We start from the raw sequence: 18,922 nt of genomic DNA, 5'->3' as shown, positions 1-18,922 counted from the left end.
CAAAGGCTTCTCTCATAGGTATCAACCCATCCCTCAGTATAACACTGCCACCTTGTGTTCACAGCACACTACTACAGACACATGAACTGAGCTGGCCTTACTTCTCCAAAGGTTTGCATGGAACGACAAAAACAAACTCTCGTCATGATGGCAGCACCTTGCACTGACCTTTCCATAAACAGGAAACAGAAAAGTTGCTCTCTTGCTCATGCAGGTCAAAGTCAAATCAAATTACACATTCTGCTCGCATCAAATTCATCCACCTTTTGTGAGAAGGTGCTGTGTGTTGGCCACTAAGGGGCAGTACCATACCATTAGTGACCCGCAGTGGCTTAGCCTCGATTGCCCTTGTGCTGACAGGTGGTTGTTAAAATTCATTCAAAGAGAACCATAATTTCCATAGATTATGCAGAGAAAAAAAATCCCCATCTTGGGATTGCCATTTAGTCTCATATTCGTATTCATTCATATTCATTAAAATCTTGTTTTTCTTAAAGCAAGTGAAAAAATCCACCAGTGGCATGAGATAAGTTTCATGATTTTCTCTCAGTATAAATAAGTTGAAACAAGACAGATCAGCCCACTAATGTCCAGAAAATTGCACTTGATTCAAGAAAATTATGGCAACAAACTGACTTGCATTAGATACAAGTGGGAAAATGGCATACCACTGGCAGATTGTTTCACTTTTTTTTGGAGAAAAAAATAAGATTTTAACACGAAATATAAGAGTAAATGACATGTTGAGATGGAGATTTTTGCACTGTGTCACTGTACATTTTACCTCAGTATACAGTATGACATGTCAGTGAATTAACATAGAGGTAACAGAGGTGCATGAAAGATTTATCCTCAACACAGAATGGGAGAGATTACAACAGCTCAATTGAAAAGCAACCGAAACAGCAATGTATGGTAATTGGAATTTATTTTGTCAAATAAATACAAAACAGAGACATTTTAACATGAAAATAACATTAATTGGACAGCCATGGTGTATTCTGTCTCTTCAGTTGTTTACAAAAGATTCAGACTGAAAAGTTGTACTGTAGGTATTGTCACAGCTATAATGAGCACCTTCTGCTATAACAGGCATTGTTTGGACGTCCTGGTAGGGGTCCTTAGAAGGCCTGAAGTTACACTCGAGTGTGAGTGCGTAATTATAGCAGAACTATTTTTGACAGGTTAACTTAAGGATACAGATTGCCAAATTAACAGTTATGCCGCCGTACAGTGTGCTCATTATAAACATACACACAGACCTCAATAAGCACACACACACACACACACACACACACACACTCATTTGCACGCAGACACACACGCACACTCACAGTTAATTAGACCATAGAAATCAGAGTTGCAATTTCTCCGTCTATACTTTAAATAAACCATTGTATATTCTCTTACCAGTGTAACGTGCCTGCACTGTCCTTTTGAACTGAGCAGATCCAAAGCAAGTTGTGAGCCAAACATACAGATGTGTGTGCCACACACACACACACACACTCACATGCACACACACCACTCCACTGCGCTACATTCCTGCTTGAGATCTTGCTACTACTCTGAGACAGTTCAGGTAGCTCCACACTGTTCACACCATTTAAAGGAATACTCCAACATCTTGGGAAAAATACCCTTGTTCTGACTTACCTGCACTGAGACAAGATGCTCGATACCGTTTTCACCTCTGTGCTTCCAGTGGCTCGGTTCCTATGGGTAGCATTTTGTGTTAGCTTAGCATAAAGAGTTGAAGTCTATGGGGGTCGTTAGCAAAGCTCTGTTAAAGTGAAAAAATAAACCTTAGAGCAACTTTGAAGCTCTCGTCGCAGTTTTTGTTAAAAAATGAGAGATGTTTTAGGAGAAGTTAGATGATGGAGCTGTAACCACAAACGCAAAGTTACATCATGCCTCCTTGCGTATTGGGCCGCAGGCGCCATCCTCCAAGGATCACACAGGCTATGTAAACAAACTCCATCTCTGTTATCCCTCCTGTTTTGTGGGAACCAGTAACCTGGTCACTGATGGTGACCTAAAAACATTAAGGCTACTTATTTCTCTCTGCTCTGCAAGGGCGTTTATGCAGTTCTTTTACCAGCAAAGTGGGGCACAAAGAGTGACACCTTACCTTTGCCAGTATAACTGTGCTGTTGCAGTTCTCTGGCTTGTGAATATGGATATGTGCATGGTGGTAGTTCATCGGGTCCTTAATGCAGTTCTGAGCTGCTAACTCATAAGGATCTATATCATTCACACGCACAATTATCTCTATCTATCTATCTATCTATCTTTGTTTCACACTAAAATGTAGTGTTTCCCGGTATGTTCATTTTTTCATTTTTATTATTTTTTTATTTTATTTATCCATTTCTTCCCCTCTTGATCATATGTAAGTCACTGAACTTTTTTTTTTTCTCCTTTCCATGAAAGTGACAGGTGTTAGGTAACAGGTAGTAAACAAATCGAGGATGAACCCTGCACCACTGAAGGTACAGAAGATCTGGCACAAATTAACTTCTCCTAAAACTACTTTAAAAAAAATTTCAAGACATGTAGACATGACACACTGTGTAAATAAGACAGATTTGGAGGTGCTATCAGGTTTCACTTTGGCGGAGCTTCGCTAACAACTCCCATAGACCTCAAGTGTTTATGCTAAGCGAACACAAAATGCAACCAATAGGAACCGAACCACCGGACATACAGAGGTGAAAATGGTATCCAGCATCTTGTCTCAGTCTGGGTGAGCTGGAAAAAGGCTATTGTGCCCAAAATGTTTGAGTATTCATTTAAACATGTTGATAATGTATATACTGTTTAAAGAAACCTATGTACTGTACAAAACTATACAAACACCAGAGGTCTGACCTCCGCCTGTGGCATTGGTTTACAAGGATGAATGTAATAAAATGATGTTGGTTGATGAGGGTTTAGAAAAGCTGGAGAGGACAGATGTAGAAACAGCAGCATCAACAAGTGCGATCGTATTAGCTCTCGCGCCATGTAAAGCCAGTAAAATATTTTGGAAACACCATGTGCGTGTGATGTGAATATGTGAATGTGCAACATCGGATTATGGAAATTTAGATAAATTATTTTTAAAAAGTAGAGGAAGTATGAAGAATGAGACAGCATCAAGGAGTAATGTGAGGTAAAAGCAAGAAAGAAAACTACTCTCCACATGAGAATAGGTAGGAAGCCAGACATTAAAGACGCTCCAATCAGTTCACCGCATGGACACAAAACCCACAGACATGAACAAATACTTACCTGAATAGCAAGTAGATAAAAGAGATGTGGATAATTGGTGAGAATCCCAGTTCAGTTCACTTCAGGGATGACTGATCCTATTAACTGATGCCCCAAAAGAAATGTGGGATTATATCACAAGCACAGCACTAGTGTGTATAAAACTCTCTTATATCATCTCATACAATATACAGCAGAAGATCAAACTCCAATAAATGCCCCAGAAGACACAAGACACAACATAGTCTACTGAACACTAAATTGGTTCATCTGTGCCATACAGTAATTTACAAAAGTGCTTTCCTCTTGGATGACAATGTCTTATATTTGAAAAAAAAAAAAAAAGAAAAAAAAAATCTACTGTTCTATAATTTACAAAGGTAATTCCCCTTTGATTATATAAAGGTCTTTGTTTATTTTTCATCTTGTCCTTTTTTCCTGAGTGTTACAAAATGGTCTTTTGAGGACAATCCACCAGTGACGGTTTCTTTTCTTTTTTCTTTTCTTTTCGTCTTCTTCTTTTTTTTTTTTTTTTAAATTCCATCTCTAAACCCTCGGCTCCACAGCACTGAGTTCTTAGAGTGGTTTTATCCAGCCGTCGCCACCAATTAAAGAACCACTACTGAGTCTTTATGAAAAACAGGACAAAGAAAGAGGACACAGTATTGCTTCAACAGCTCTGGCTTTGGTGAGTCTTTCGCTGGGTCTTGTTGGGTAAAAGTATATTCTTTTTTTTTTTTTTTTCCCAAAGCAAAAACGGAGGCCATCTTGGAGGAAAAAAAAACAAGAACAGGACAAGACAGGATAGAGCTCCACGTCTTGTTGGCCCAGAGCAGAAGACAAGGTTGAGCCAGGTTTGGCCACGGGTGCACGGTGCTGCGCTGACTCCTGTGATTGGTCAGACCTGGGTGGATTTGACTCGTCGGAGAGGGGGTCGTCCTTCAGGGTGGGCGGGGCAGGGTGGCCGGCGTTCGGAGGGCAAGTCTAGACTGCGCTGGTGAGGCAACGCCGAGAGGGGAGGAGCACATCGGGAGGGGCGGGGGACCGGATTGGCTGATGGTCATGTGATCTCAGAATACGGTAACCCTGCAGCCTAAAGAAAGAGAAGAGAGAGGACAGGAGGTTAGGAGAGTAAGACAGAACTGAAAAAGATAAAACAACAAAATAGAGGAAATAGAGTGTTAAAGAATGTAAAACTGTAACAGAGGAGACTGCAAAATGATGACAAGACAAGAAAAAGGGGGAAAAAAACAACAGAGATAGCAGGCAGGAAGAGGCACAAGAGGAAACAACTCAACACAAACAACCAAGTAATCAAAAAGGGTAGACCTGACCACAATTACACCAAATTAATAATAAAGTATTAAGGGTATACTATGTAATATTATAATGCTTTAGTACCATCTAGTGGCTATTACTGTGTGTGCATACAGACTCAAGGGGTTGGGAGTTATATTTACTTAAGATATTTATATTTGTATATTTATTTATCATGGAGGAAATTTTACACGGAAATACAATACATGGAGATTACTTTTAGTGTTTATTTTCTATATTTTCTCTTTTGTTTATTTTATACTCTTTTATATATTTAATCTCTGCTGTCCCTTCACATGTGCATTCGTGGTTTCTCCAAGCGCTTTATAGCCTGCAAATACCGTGAACATTTTATTTTCAGTAAGGAGAAGGGTTGAAACATAACAGTGCTGTGCAGCCCACAATGACTTTGAATTTTTCTCTCTCTATCTGTGTGTGTGTGGTTACATCTTATCTGCTGTCATGAAATTTGAATGACATTGAGTGACAGTAAATACCGACTGCAAGTAATCTGGAACTGAATGTAAAACAAATTCAAAAGTACACATTAAGAAATTTGTTCTACTAATGTGGGGTATTTAGATGAAGTCACTGTCTTTGAGTAATGTAACAGAAAACGTTACAGGTTACATTTTGGAGCATGTATTCAGGAATGTGGCATAAAGTACGTATTAAAAGTAACTCTCCCAACCCCGGCTAACCCTGGCTCCCAGTGACTGAACAAGTTTGGGCATTCAACAGCTTGAAATGCATGTGTGATAGCTTTGCTGACACCTCGCTCTACAGACCGGCATTGACCTACACAGCTGGCATTAGCCTGGGTACGTGTGTGTTGGGGAGGCCGGGAGGGGGGATTATCCTCAAAACAAACCAAAGCGGCCGGATTGGCTCGTCTATTTTCAGAGCTCAGACTCTAAGCAGCCATGGATTGACTGGTATTGATCCACAACACTTGTGAGCCCCTGCTGCTGTGTTGCGGTCATTTGCACATTTGAGCAAGTAAATTGTTACATATTGTACCTTTAAATCTTTTTCTAGCATGTCAAATAAAAGCCCAACACCCTTCTTATGCAAAACAGGTAGGATATGATTGTGTTGTATGGTCTGGGACACTCTATCCATGATTTTGTGATCACTAACAATGTTGTTTTCCCATAATGCTCTCCAACCTTCCATCCCTTACCTGGAGGCCACTTAACTTTTCGAGTGGACTCTCCACACGGGGCAGGCTGAGTAGAGGCAGAGCGATGGGGGGCTCTGGGCGCTGCGGGGGCAGAACTGGCGCTGCTATCTTGGTTGGCTGGAAGTTGTTGATCACACATGTCACCTGGTGGAGAGCAGAGACAGGAGGGGAGGGGGGGAGATTTGCTTCACTGGAGAGCAGAGATAGATGCTTCTGTGGTGCGTGAAATGCCTCGAGTGTACGTGGAGCGAGATACTGAAGAGGGACTTAGAGAGACAGGGAGCGAGCGATAAGAGAGAGTGAGGGAGAGAGAGAGAGAAGATAGAAGAGGTGAGAATGAATCACGGAGGTGGTGGCAGAGAATGAAAGTTATAGTCTTAGGGATGAGCCGCAGCCTCAACTTCTCATCTAAAGTTAAAAACAATCCTAGCGGCTTGTCTGGAAAATGGATTTAGGGAAGATCTGGCTTCTGAGGTCCAAGACCAAATGACACGATTTGATTGTGATTCACGTTAATCCATTACAAGCCAGGCACGCCCATCGATCTGTGCAAGGTGCAGATGTGTGCATGTGTGTCCCATGGTCCGATGTGTGTGTTCTCTCTCACCGGGCAGGCAGTAACGCTCTCCATCATCTCTCCTGCATCCACTTTATCTCTTTGCCTTTCCTTCACCTCTCTCTCTCTCTCGGTCGATTCTTCCCCATTATGCTCTCTCTCTCTCCCTTTCTCCCTTTTCATAGTTACTTTTCTTTGCTCTGTGCACCCCTACCTTTCCTCCATCACTCTAGCTTTCCCCTCATCCGTCTTTGATCGCAAAATTCCTTCAATCCATCTCAACCTTTTACCCCCCATACCCTCATAATCCCTCCTTCTCCTCCTCACCAGGAAGGCAGCGATGGCCCCTCCAGTGAGGAAGCCTGCCAAGACATCGTTCCAGTGGTTTCTGTGTTCAGTCACCCGCACCACACCCACGAGCACGGCCAGAGAGAGCAGCACCAGGCAGAGGGTCGGCTTGGTCAGACGGGTCCCTTTGGTCCGGAACACCAGGGTCACATACATCTGGACAGACAAATATGCACTGAGGAGGAGAGCAGAAACACACATGCACACGCAAGCAAACAAAAAAAAACCTACTAAATGGGACACTTTACCCAGCTGATTTTTCTGTCTGTCAGTACTTTGACATTCTTGGGTATTTTTTTTTTTTATTCTTTTGGAATCAGTAATTTCACTTTTACTCATGTTTACTCACTATTCACTCAGCATGACTGAAAACAACCTTTTAGCCCACGGGTCCTAACCCAATTGAAATAAATGAAACTGTGTTCGAATAAGCTTTGAGAAGCCGCACTCCGCGGTGATTTTGGAACAGCCAAGAGGCGTAATTAGGGACGACACAAACCTGCACGGATACACAGCTTCAGGTGGCTTATTGCTTTTATAAAATGTGGTTAACACAGAAAGAGTAGGAGTAAAAATGCTGTATGAAACATGTATTTTCAATCAATAATAAAAAAGCAATCACCATTTAATGTTTTTGATCCCCCAATCAATATAAGTCCTGAACAGCTGCTTAAGGAAGTGGTTGCTAAGCAACACTTCAGTATAGCTGTATGATTAGAGACTTTTGGTTAGTGCATTAATATTTCAGTAAACTGTTATGGGTCACAGGTGTGTGCTTTCTGGGTATTTCATAACGGTTTTGAGTGTCTCAACCAATCAGAGCTGAGCACCAGGACTATCTGTTTCAATAACAGCTAGTTTCACTGCCAGAGAGGTGAATTCTACTACTCTGTTAGAGATGCATGCACAAACATGTACAAGCTAGAGACACACTCACACACTTGGTTAAATAAAAATTTTACTGTTTAAATAAAATTTCTGCCATTTCTCTCTAACCCAGTTTTATCTACAGGAAACTCAAGCATCAGCATACACAACACCTTCTGTAACACCCCTTTGTTTCCCTTCATCCTCTTATTCCTGTCCCGCAGTGTGTCTCACTTCATCCATTCCCAAACAACGGTTCCTACCACTGTGTAGATAGCTGAGTAGAAGCTGAGTGCAGCGTCTTTGGACGGGAAGGATTTGCGAGCGGACGCCACCAGGTACGGGTTTCCTGTGCAGGCTCGGCGCTCCGTGATGTACTGCAGCGGAGACTGGCAGCCCAGGGCCGTGTAGTTGGGTTTGCAGGCGGACAGGAAGTGAGGCGTCTGGTTTCCTGTCACCACTTGGCCTGCATTGGCAAAGATGGTGGTGGTGAAGAGACCGAAGGAGTACACCCCTATGTTAGAGAAGGAAAGAGAGAGAGAGAGAGAGAGAGAGAGACAGAGAGAGAAGGGGAGGGAGTAAAACCAAAAGTGAATGAATCACTGAGACAGCAAAGAGGAAGAACCATGAATATGAGAGCTGTGACTAAAGAACATGAGCTTAAATGGGAATTAAGCCGTTATGCTGACTGCTGTCTGTGTGGGAGTGGAGGAACCAGACCCACACAGCTTTTTCATTTGTGTCTCATAGCCAAAGAAGCAGGTGTGTAGACTACTGTACCTAAGTACTGTACCGTTTTGTGAGACTTCATCCTTTTCTTTACATTTGAGAGGCAAACATTCTACTTTTTACTTTACTATATTTATCTGATGGCTGTAGTTACAAGATACTTTGCAGAACAAGCTTTAACATGTAAATCATTAAATTATGATGCAAACCATATATACAAGGCAACAAAAAGTTCTGCACCGCTTTTTCAGTCTATAATTTCTCCCCTTTATTTATACCCAATAGTGTTGTATATACTGTTGTAAAGCCTGATTTGTCCTCTTTCCAGTGAGATACAACTAAGGATCCTGCATTTCTGGAGTGAGTGACACCGGTAATTGTGTGGGAAGCGACCAATTTTTGTTTTTTGACAAAATCCCCTGCAATGTTTTTTCAGTTGATCATTTCTCCCATTTAACAATACCGATTAGTGTTGTCTTTTATACCGTTAGAAAGCCTGATTAGTCTCCTTTTCAATGAGAAATAAGTTGTAAGGATTGTCAATCAGTTGGTGGGATTTTGCTGGGATTTTGCTCCCCTCAAAAAGGGGGGGAGGGGACATGTTTAGCCATGTTGGTCATACCAATCGATTGACAATCCTTACAACTTATTATTGTATCTCATTGGAAAGAAGACAAATCAGGCTTTACAACGGTATAAGATACAACACTATTGGGTATAAATAAAGGGGAGAAATTATAGACTGAAAAAGCGGTGCAGAACTTTTATTTATACTTGAATGCAACATATTTGCCCTCATTGGAGTAATTTTCCATTGTTATTATCAAATTCTTACTTAAGTAAAGGATTTGAGTACTTTTTTTGCACTACCTCTCATATCTATATTATTAAGAGAGATCCATAACATGCATAAACACAAGCTAGCCATATTTATTCAGTTTGGGTCCCTGGGCTGAAAATGTTTAACAACCTCTGATCTAAAGGACGGCAACTGACCCAGGAACCGGACGATCCTGCGGAGGAGGGGGTTGAAGTAACAGCAGTCAGCGGTCACTATGGTCTTCTCCTGAGCTCCCTCTGTCTTGACAAAGAAACTGGTCACTTCCCCAATCAGAATCTAGAGCAGGGACAGAAGACACACACACACACACACAGAGAGAGAGAGAGAGAAGGCTGAAACTGGGTGATAAAGGATTCATCAACGTCATGGAATATTCTCTGTCAGATTAAATTGGTGCACAACAAAAATATTCATGACTGTTCCAGTCTCACCCACCCCACGATTAATTTTTTCCTTGGCCAGTCTGCTTACCCTCAGGCTAATTTTATGCTGATTTAGTAATTCCTAACATCACCACCTCCCATCATTCTCGGCACAGTCAGAGTTCATAGATCTGAACGTCTCCCAAGACCTTCTAGCTCTAACTCGCACTTTTTTTTTTATTGAATTTTTATTGCAACTCAATAAAACCTTGAGTATAGTTTTGATTAATCTTGCCAGACAGTTAAACAACCTCCAAAGTGAACACAGCATTAGCCAGATAACATAAATTAAACATACCTTACTCTACTGACATACTTAAAATGCATTTAGCTAATATTTTACTCTGCCCTGATCCCACCTCAATAAAACCTCGGCCATAGTTTTACTGTTATAGCTGTATCACTGAACGCTCGGCTCAGCAGCAGCACATATCCCAAACCTCTGGCAGCTGCCTGAAAAGCACTCTTGACAATTTAAAAACCAAGCAGAAACAGCAGGACATTGATCATTTCTGACAGTGTAATAATTTAATTAACACCACTTAACACAATCCTGGCCACCAGTGTGCTCTGAATGCTGAACCCGGCTGATCAGAAGACCCCGGCTGACAGACACATGGATAGATGTAGGTTACATGCTCATTCGGTATGCATGGCTCAGAGCCAGGAGTGTGGGATGATGCTAATGCACCAAAGCTCGCTGCGCTCTGTTTGACAGATGAAGGCTTGGGCTTAGGCTAATGCTGATGTTATAAAGACTGAACCACCAGCGCAGGGTTCACTGAGAGTTGTGGGGTTTGGGATAATGTCAACATAAATGTCATTAATACAGTTCTTGGGAGTATGATATGACCTGAATACTGTAAAGCCATGTAGCCATCCTGTAGCACACTAGGGATTTGAGGTTTGGGATGCTTGAGCAATAGGGATGGAAGAGTTTCCACTTTTACTATAAATAAACCGTGATAACATATCCAACATTTAGTTACATCCTTCCAGATTTTAAAAAGGTCACTTTTTGGCAGGATCTAGCATCAACAAAGTCAGCATAATCCAGTCAAGTCTCTTTAATGCTACCACGCAGCATATGTGTTTTTCCACTCTTCAATCACTCGCAAATCACAGTGGAAGATAAGTGACAGCACTCATCCCTTCATATTTTGGGTTTTACAAAAGTGCTGAGGGGAAGTTAACAGAATAATGCCTAAATATTACCAAAAGCCGTGATCATTTTGGTCACGATAATTGTGATTTTGAATTTTCATATGAGCCCATGTCTGTTGAGCACAAGTGGCTGAGTGGTTGGTGTGTATGTGCCTGCTCTTTTTCAGCAATGCCCTGCTTCACATTCATACAGTTTTACACATTCACACCTGGGAGCTGCCCAGGGCAAACAGTCCTCTGCTTAGTGCTTCGCTGCTTCTCTGGCTCACAGACAAATTGACAGGAGTTGTTCAGGGAGGGAAAAGAGCTTTTCATTCCATTTCACGATCAGATTTTACCAGCATTTCTCCCAATTTAAACTCTGGCTCTTGCCTCTCCCTGGGTTACTAAATTAAAACATCCACCAGAAGGGGGTGGCAGTAGTCCCATCAGTATGGTAGTGGGCTTGTGGAAAGTCACCAGATCAGATCTGTGGAGTAACTGGAAACATTTGAGTGGTGAAAGACATTGAAGAACTACTATCATGGAGCTTCTAGGTGAGAAAGAGAGACACTGTTTAACACAATCAACATGAAGCATGACCATGCAGATAAAGGGACATTCATCTGAGCAAACCTTCAAAAGAAAAATAAATGACATAAATGGTGAAAGTGGAGCTAGTATTAATAAAAGATTAGATCGTTTTTTTTGCAGTGCATGATTTTTACCTTGAAGTGCCCTTTTGTACCTCAAAAAATGATGAAGAATCAGCATCACTTATCTTTGTCCCTTACAGGCTAACAAAACTTAGATATTTTCCTCACTAAACACACACACACACACACACACACACACACACACACACACACACACACACACACACACACACACACACACAAATACTGCCAACAGCCCATTTTTCATTTCCACAGGGAGGTCAGAGTATAGGGTCAGCCAAAGATCATTATCCCTGGAACTGGTGCAGATTCAGCGCCTTGCTGAAGGCACTTTGGCAGTGTTGGTGGGCACCCGAGATTAGACAGCTGGATTACAAGTAGCACACTACCTCCAGGCAGCTCCAGAATCAAATCACCCACTGCCCAAGATATAAATGACTCCATCTTCACTCCCACCAGGAGAAGCCTACAGTAATACTGAAATCAGCCTTGACATAACACAGGGTATTGATCTGGATGTCAGATCAGTGTGTTGCAACTGGATGCTACCATTAGTGGGGTATTTCAAATAATTATGCTCTTGGCATACTGAAAATGTTACTACTAATGATCGTCAGGCAAAGCACTTTTATTGGAGCTAAATTGATTTTTTTTTGGTGCTGGTGCACATACAGTATGTATAGGCAAGAGAAGCAAGAGTGCAATACATCAGTTAATGAATAATATATTACCCTACATATGAAATAAAATATGAAATGTGAAATTAATAATAAAATAAAAACAAAGAGAAAGATCCTACAGCAGAAAATGAATAAAGGGAATATGAAGGGTAAGGATAAGAATAAAGATTTCGACAGTTTCAGTAGCTGGCAGATCTGCAGGATGACTGCTCCAGAGGCGGGGGATCATGGTTGAGAGAAAACAGTCTGTGAAAACACACCGTGGTTAGGGTTTGTTATGCCAGGAGCGTGAGCAGGTCTTTAATATTTTCTAAAATTGACCGGTAATCAGTGGAGACACTAAATTACAAGTGATAATGGTTTTAGTTCAATCTGGAAGCAGCATTCTGTACAATGTGGTGCTGTGCAGAGGTCCTTTTGTGGAGCCCAGAGAGAAGTGCGAAACAATAGTCAAGCCTGCCGGTGATAAAAGCATGCATTAATTTCTCTGTATCATCATGGCTGACAAAAGGTCTGACTGTGTCAGTGTCTATAAAGTGATATGCTGGCAGGGTTTTTTTTTTACTTATATGTGCTTCACCCTTAAAATCACTATAACACTCAAATTCTTAGCTGTGGGGCAAATGATCAAAATTTCATTTTTTTATTTAACTGGAGGAACTTATACACCATCCATGCCTAACTGAACGTGATACAGCTAATAAGGGCATCGACAGGGCTAAAAATAATTGGGCTTAAATTTGAGCCTTGGGGCACAACACATGCACCGTAGCACACAACTTAGACTCAGGAGCAGGGCCACAACTCAACGGCGCCTTTTCCTTCTATCAGCTATATGCCTTTCTGCTCTGGGCTGCACTGTTCATTCAAATTTTTCTGTACTACCCGCCCATCTCTCCCTTCCGCTTTCTGTTTTCTCACAGGGTCCTCAAGGGCGTCTGTGCCGATTCTGAGAAACTGTCATGTTCATCTTGCAAACATTATTCATGCTAAAGTGCCATTTACAAAATGATGAAAATGCACACAGCTGATGGTGTGGTCCTTGCTCCTGGTGGGAGAGAAGTGGTAGAGAGGGAGGAAGGGAAATGAGCAGTGTGAAACACAAATTGGATGCAGCCTGTGTCCTCGGCCTGAGTTGGGCAACTCTATTGTCCACTAGAGGGAGCACTACCAAAAGGTGAGTGGTTATTCGTAATGCCAAAAAATGAATAGCATGGAGGGTTTACCATGAGCAACTAAAAAATGTGTTAACAAGGATTAGTACTAAGTGATAGGCATATATCTGCAACATCCAGATCTACAGTATAGGAGAGAGAGAGAGTGATGGTCATTAGGTGCAAAACAACAAATAATGAGATTGCTGCCTCTATATATTAAATGCAGCTGACTGACTTAAGGGAGGAGTTATTAAGCGATTGTGAATGATTGAGGGTGGACTTGGGGGGAGGCAGAAACTTTCTGATAAACTCCATACAGCTGCACATGGATGTGGCACGTCATGGGGAATAGACCCCAAGTCTACCCCCCCTGGATGACTGCCTCGGAGGCAACAACATGCCAAAGTTTACAACAACAAGCCTGAGAGGCATGGAGAAGGAGAGCCAGCGAGAGAAGGAGCGAGAGGGGAAACTTTGTGAGTGTGTGATATGCACATCACACACACTGTATTTATCAATAATGTAGAAGCCTCTAGTTTGATTTTCTGCAGCCGACCCGCTGAAACATGAAATTAGGGGTTTTCAAACAGCAGCACTAGACATCGTTTCAGAGCTTGTATTTTGTTGTACAAAGTAAGCGATGAGCAGAGCTAGTTCAGTCAAAAAAACTCTCCAGGTACCATCAGCTGATTGGTTTTGGACTGGCGTGCTTTTCAGTGTTAACCAATCACTATCTCACTCCCTAAACTCAAAACCCTTTAAATGTCCCATCAGTGTACCTTGACTGGTTGCCACCTCTTCCCCAGCTCCACCTGCTTACATCTGTTTTTTTTTTTTTTCATTCTTTGGATGATTGCTTGTATCCCTGTATGTAACAGCGATTTATGAAACTAAATGTGTGCAGCAGCTGACATTAGAGCAGATCTAATCCACGAAGGTCAAACCCATTGTCATGCCTCATCATTTAATAAATACGTTCCCTATATGTGAATTGTCCTGACTGAACTACAGCTAATGCAGTCACACAGTGAATGTTCTCAAGCGTTCCCATTTTCCTGACATGCTCTATCACTGCTTCTTACCATTAACGAGGCATGAAGTCTGCAATGCCATTACGGAAGCGGCTGTCATGTCCAGTCTGTTATCATTTGCTCAATTATTTTGTTCGACCACTCCCAACCTAATGCATCCGCACTGACATTTTGATAGTGATGGACTCCCATGGAGAGGTTTTAGGCTGCATCTCTCCAACAGTCATGTATTCTAATGTCTCCACTGTGAATATAAAGAATTTTTTTTTTTATAGTAATTCCACAGAAAGTTACCACCCATTGTCTCAATGATCATCCACTTTACTCCCAACATGTGGTCTGGAATGGGGGAAAAAATGTGCGATGTATTGACAGCACTGTGCTGGATTCAAGTAAGGTTGTTAAGTAATCATTTTTCTCTCCAACAGCTACAACAACAAAAATAACAACACAGAGACTTGACATTATCCACAGGCCCCTTCGGGTGAATGTTTCCTTTAACTCTGCCTTCAGTAAAGCCTTTTTTATATACAGGCCTTTCTTGAGACCACAAGTCAACTATTTTTTCAGATAACGCACCAACCAATGACCTTGAAAACCTGGACGTTTACACATCTCTACTCAGTTGTCATCAGTATGTGTGCAAAGAATATACAAAGAGCACTATCTCCTTATCTGTCACTGCTGACCTTATGCGCTTTGCAGCTGTCCTTGTATTTCTAGATGCTGGATTTCATAACAAAATAGCCTACTAGCTGCCGTGAATAAATCCCAAACCAAATAAACATTGCATATATGGAAAAAAACGAGTACCTAGCTCAGTGCCGTTGTGATAAAATTAACTGTAAAGAGGAGAAAACAAGTGACTTATGTTTTTCATTAAAAGCCGACAGACTTGGAAGACTGCTAGACCGATTGCTAGACATTATGACAGAAGTGCAAAGATAAAATCAGCAAGACAGTTGTGCATGTGTCACCTAGAAACATACCGTGGATGAGAGAGAGGGAGAATGAGGGGTGGACACAAGTCATAAACTGGATTTCAAACTCACCAGTTTGCCTGTGTGTGCTGGTACCAACCTCAGCCCACTGAACTACCAAAAATACTCACTGCCCCTGAACAGCCTTTTACGAAATCTAACCAAATCTGAAAAAGACATCGTTTCAACAGTGAAAGCTATCCAGTATGATACCTATCCTTTCACTTTTGAACAGAAAAGCTCACTGGTGTGTCAATGACAAGTGTTCATGATTTTATAAAGCCTCTGCTGGAATGGAAGCTGCAGAGTGAATGAATGCAGCCAGACACAGACAGACACACTCCTGACTGAGGCGTGATGGGAACATAATGAGTTGTGAGACCCGCTGTGTATTTAAAACCAGGGCTGCAGCCTTTTCCAATCTGTCTTCCACAGATCCTTTCAGGTATGGCCGCGCCAGTTTATATACTGCGTTTTCTAAGCCTCTCTAAACGCCAACACCACTTTGTATATATTTCATCTGTGCTACCACACAATATTACCTGTGTATTATTACTGGTCCTGAAAATGTGGTCTGCTCAAAATAAAGTAGATAGATGGGGAAAATATATAGCAGATAAATGTTAAATTGGGCAAACATATTGAAAATCGACCTAAAATATACCAACTTGAGGCAGCGAGGTGAGGTAAGCTGTACAGATTGTGACAGGCTGGTTTTAAGCACATAGCATCTCGCTTGACATTATGTTCCCATCTCGCATCAATCAGGAGTATGACTGTCTCTGTCTGCCTGCATTCATTCAGCCCACGTTTCCATTTCAGCACAACTTCTGTGAGACCAAGAGCACTTAAAGTCAGGTGCATGCCTATGAGATTTTCTCTTCAAAAGTGACAAGACAGCAATTGCATTCCAGGGATGCCATTATCAAAATAGCACACTGTCCAACATTTACTCTATTACAGGAGCAAAACCTGAAAAAAGATTCCCCTACTCTAAAAATAAAAATACATTAGGAGTGCTCAGTTTATAGTTTTTGGATAAAATCAGGGTCCAGCATTTTAAATATACACCTGATTGGCCCCACATCGCCACCGCAGGGCCAACAGGACCCTAAATTTCACAATCAATAACTGAGACACTGCTGCATCAAATTTGATGAATGTATTATGTGTTTTTAAACTGGTATGTAGCATCCAGAAAATGAAAACTCATTTCCCTGCCACAGCACCACCAAGCATAGGCAGATTATGAGACAATGGGATTATGAGACTGGGCATGGACGCGTAAAAGCCCCACGTCATCCCCCTCCCCAGCACAAATACACACAATTACCAGCAACAGCATATTAACCAAAATATTCATTCACCTGCATCCCAACAGGATTTACAGCACAGGAACACTCCAAGCCAACAGCACAATAACCAGAAATAAATTCACCTGTATCTCAACAACACGGGATTTACAGCGACGGTACACTCAATTAAAGCGAACAGCAAATCAAAAAAATACACTGCTCTAAACCACAAACAAGAGATAAGTTTAAGCCACCTCTAATATTTACAAAAACAAAGCCTAAAAAAACAATTGACAGCAGGCTATCTATGTCTGTGCATACTGCAAACATACGAAGACTTTATAAGTCTAAATTAATCATAAAATAGTCTTCCGCATTTTTTTTCCCCTGGCTATGCAGTGTGCAAAATCATCCATGTCCATGAACCATGACTTTAGAGAAATGCCACATAAGCAGCACATTTGGCCCCTTGCGCAGAGCCTCTAATGCTGCTGTTTTGCTTTTGGATTGCTCCCCACAGAGTAGAAGCCCCTCTAAAGTGTGACAGATAAACTGAGAAGATAAACACTCACTTAAAATGTATCACGATGATTTCTTTCTTGTGATATCTTCAAAGTGCATAGACTAGACCTTCAGTATTTTTTTAATATGATTTTTGGGGCTCTGTTATTGACATGAAGCCCTTTGACTATGCAACCAGAAATGCAAAGTTCACAACAATGACTTCATGCTGAGGCTCTGGCTTAGGGGCCCCCTAGAGCCACTGGGCCCCTGTCGAAGGCCCGTTCGGTAATCCACCCATGCCGCCAACAGGCCAAACAGTCCAAAATCTTCAGACGGCATACATCACACACACACACACACAAAACCATCAATCGTGAGGGATATCATGGCCACTGCTAGTTTAGTCAACACACAGCATGGCTGGCATTTTGTAGTGTTTTAATTTACCACACAATTGTTACAATGCAAAAATGTATGAATGTTAAGCTTTAATCTCAGCACTTTGAATGTATTTGTCAGTGATATCTAAATAATTTATATTGGAAAAAGCCAAAATATCAAGAATATATTTTCACATCAGGGTCTCTAGGGCAAAAATCACTTCAGATCTTAAGATGGGGGTCTGCAGCTCAATGAAAATCAACTTGGTAGACGCAGAGCATGAAAAAGTTTGAAAACCTCTGGTCTGGGAGATGCTTTCAGTAATGCTTTACTTTTAAGGCTGCCCAAACTCAAGCGGTACAAAAAGAATGATTTTTATAAGTCCAGTGTTTCCTTCTGTGTTGGCTCATCCAATTTGCCCTTCCTCAAAGAGTTTGTCATTTCATGTTGCTGGAAACAAACACACAACCAACCTTGAGAAAACACAGTCTCATAGTAGCTCTGATGTCTGTCACACAAGGTCCCTCTCAGCTTCTTCTCTCCTTTTGACATTGATCAAAAACTCCAGTATCCCCATGAACTTTCAGACCTCAGAGAAAAAAATCATGTTAACCCAGCATTTCAGCCCTGCAACAGTGCTGAGTAATTAACGGCTTCAGCTCTGATTGGCATGAGCGTAATTAGGTCACCTGCTAATTTTCAGCCCGTGGAAATGCAATGATACAGGACATGCTCTACATTTTAGGTGAGCAATCAGTCACTCAGTGTCACTTTAACCCATTTAATATGATGAATTACCAATAAATCACCATCTGTTGGATCGGATTCTGACTCATGTTCATAGTGAAGCTGTGATGACATGAAATACAGAAAATACTGTGTTTGACATCAGTGCTACTGGAGGTGAAATGTGCGGTCTTCTGCTAATGTAAACAGCAATTTTTAGAAGGAGAAAGTCATATTGTATAATCATTATCTGAATCCGAGACTGAAAAAGGTTAAGAAAACCCACCACCAGTCTAACGCTCCTCTTAGTCTCCAGAGTATCATGGAAATTCAGTCAGAGAAATTTTGAAATGCAATTTGACATATGCCGGGTGAGACGAGGGCATATCACTCTGTCTCGGCTCTACGACTTCATTATTGATTTAAACCACATTTTGTGGATTTGCTTAGGAAAACACTCCATTAAAGCCGTATCCAACAGTCTCAGGATGTTTTGGTTTTAATGAGGAAAGGGCTATACGGCAATGTGCAAGACGGCGTGTTGAGACAGTGTGAAAATACAAACAAAACTGTGTGTTTTTCTAACCTCAGAGTGAACAAGGCAAGTGTGTGAGTCCTGCCAGTGAGTTCAAGGTCAGCTGTGAAAGGGTGTTACTGTAATTTGTAGAATCATAGAGGAGGGTAGAGGTTTTGTACACTGCTGGAAATCGACTGGACAGAGGTGAAACTCAAGACTCAGCAGCCAATTAGTTGTGAGCAGATGTTCTGTTCTTCTTTTTTACACTGCATAAATAATATCATTATTTATTTTAGCCTGAGACAGTCAGAGGTAA

At 41.5% G+C, this 18,922-nt stretch overlaps 1 protein-coding gene across 3 annotated transcripts; it reads right to left on the bottom strand.

Moving 5' to 3' along the window:
• Nucleotides 1-911: 911 nt before the first annotated feature.
• LOC115367405 (phospholipid phosphatase-related protein type 5-like) lies at nt 912-18,008 on the bottom strand. Of its 3 annotated transcripts, none has more exons than XM_030063141.1 (6): nt 17,837-18,008; nt 9,249-9,369; nt 7,787-8,037; nt 6,636-6,812; nt 5,753-5,896; nt 912-4,345 (listed from the first exon to the last, which is right to left on the bottom strand). In XM_030063141.1, the coding sequence occupies exons 1-6, from the start codon at nt 17,855-17,857 to the stop codon at nt 4,313-4,315; spliced, it is 747 nt and encodes a 248-aa protein (XP_029919001.1). In that variant the 5' UTR covers nt 17,858-18,008; the 3' UTR covers nt 912-4,312. The 3 variants fall into 3 exon arrangements, with proteins under 3 accessions (XP_029919001.1, XP_029918982.1, XP_029918992.1); XM_030063122.1 differs by having other exon boundaries at nt 5,769-5,896; XM_030063132.1 differs by having other exon boundaries at nt 5,769-5,896; nt 7,787-7,989.
• Nucleotides 18,009-18,922: the final 914 nt, after the last annotated feature.

Source organism: Myripristis murdjan, chromosome 1, assembly GCF_902150065.1.
Source record: "Myripristis murdjan chromosome 1, fMyrMur1.1, whole genome shotgun sequence".
NCBI lineage: Eukaryota > Metazoa > Chordata > Actinopteri > Holocentriformes > Holocentridae > Myripristis > Myripristis murdjan.
This window is presented reverse-complemented; position numbering and strand designations above follow the sequence as displayed.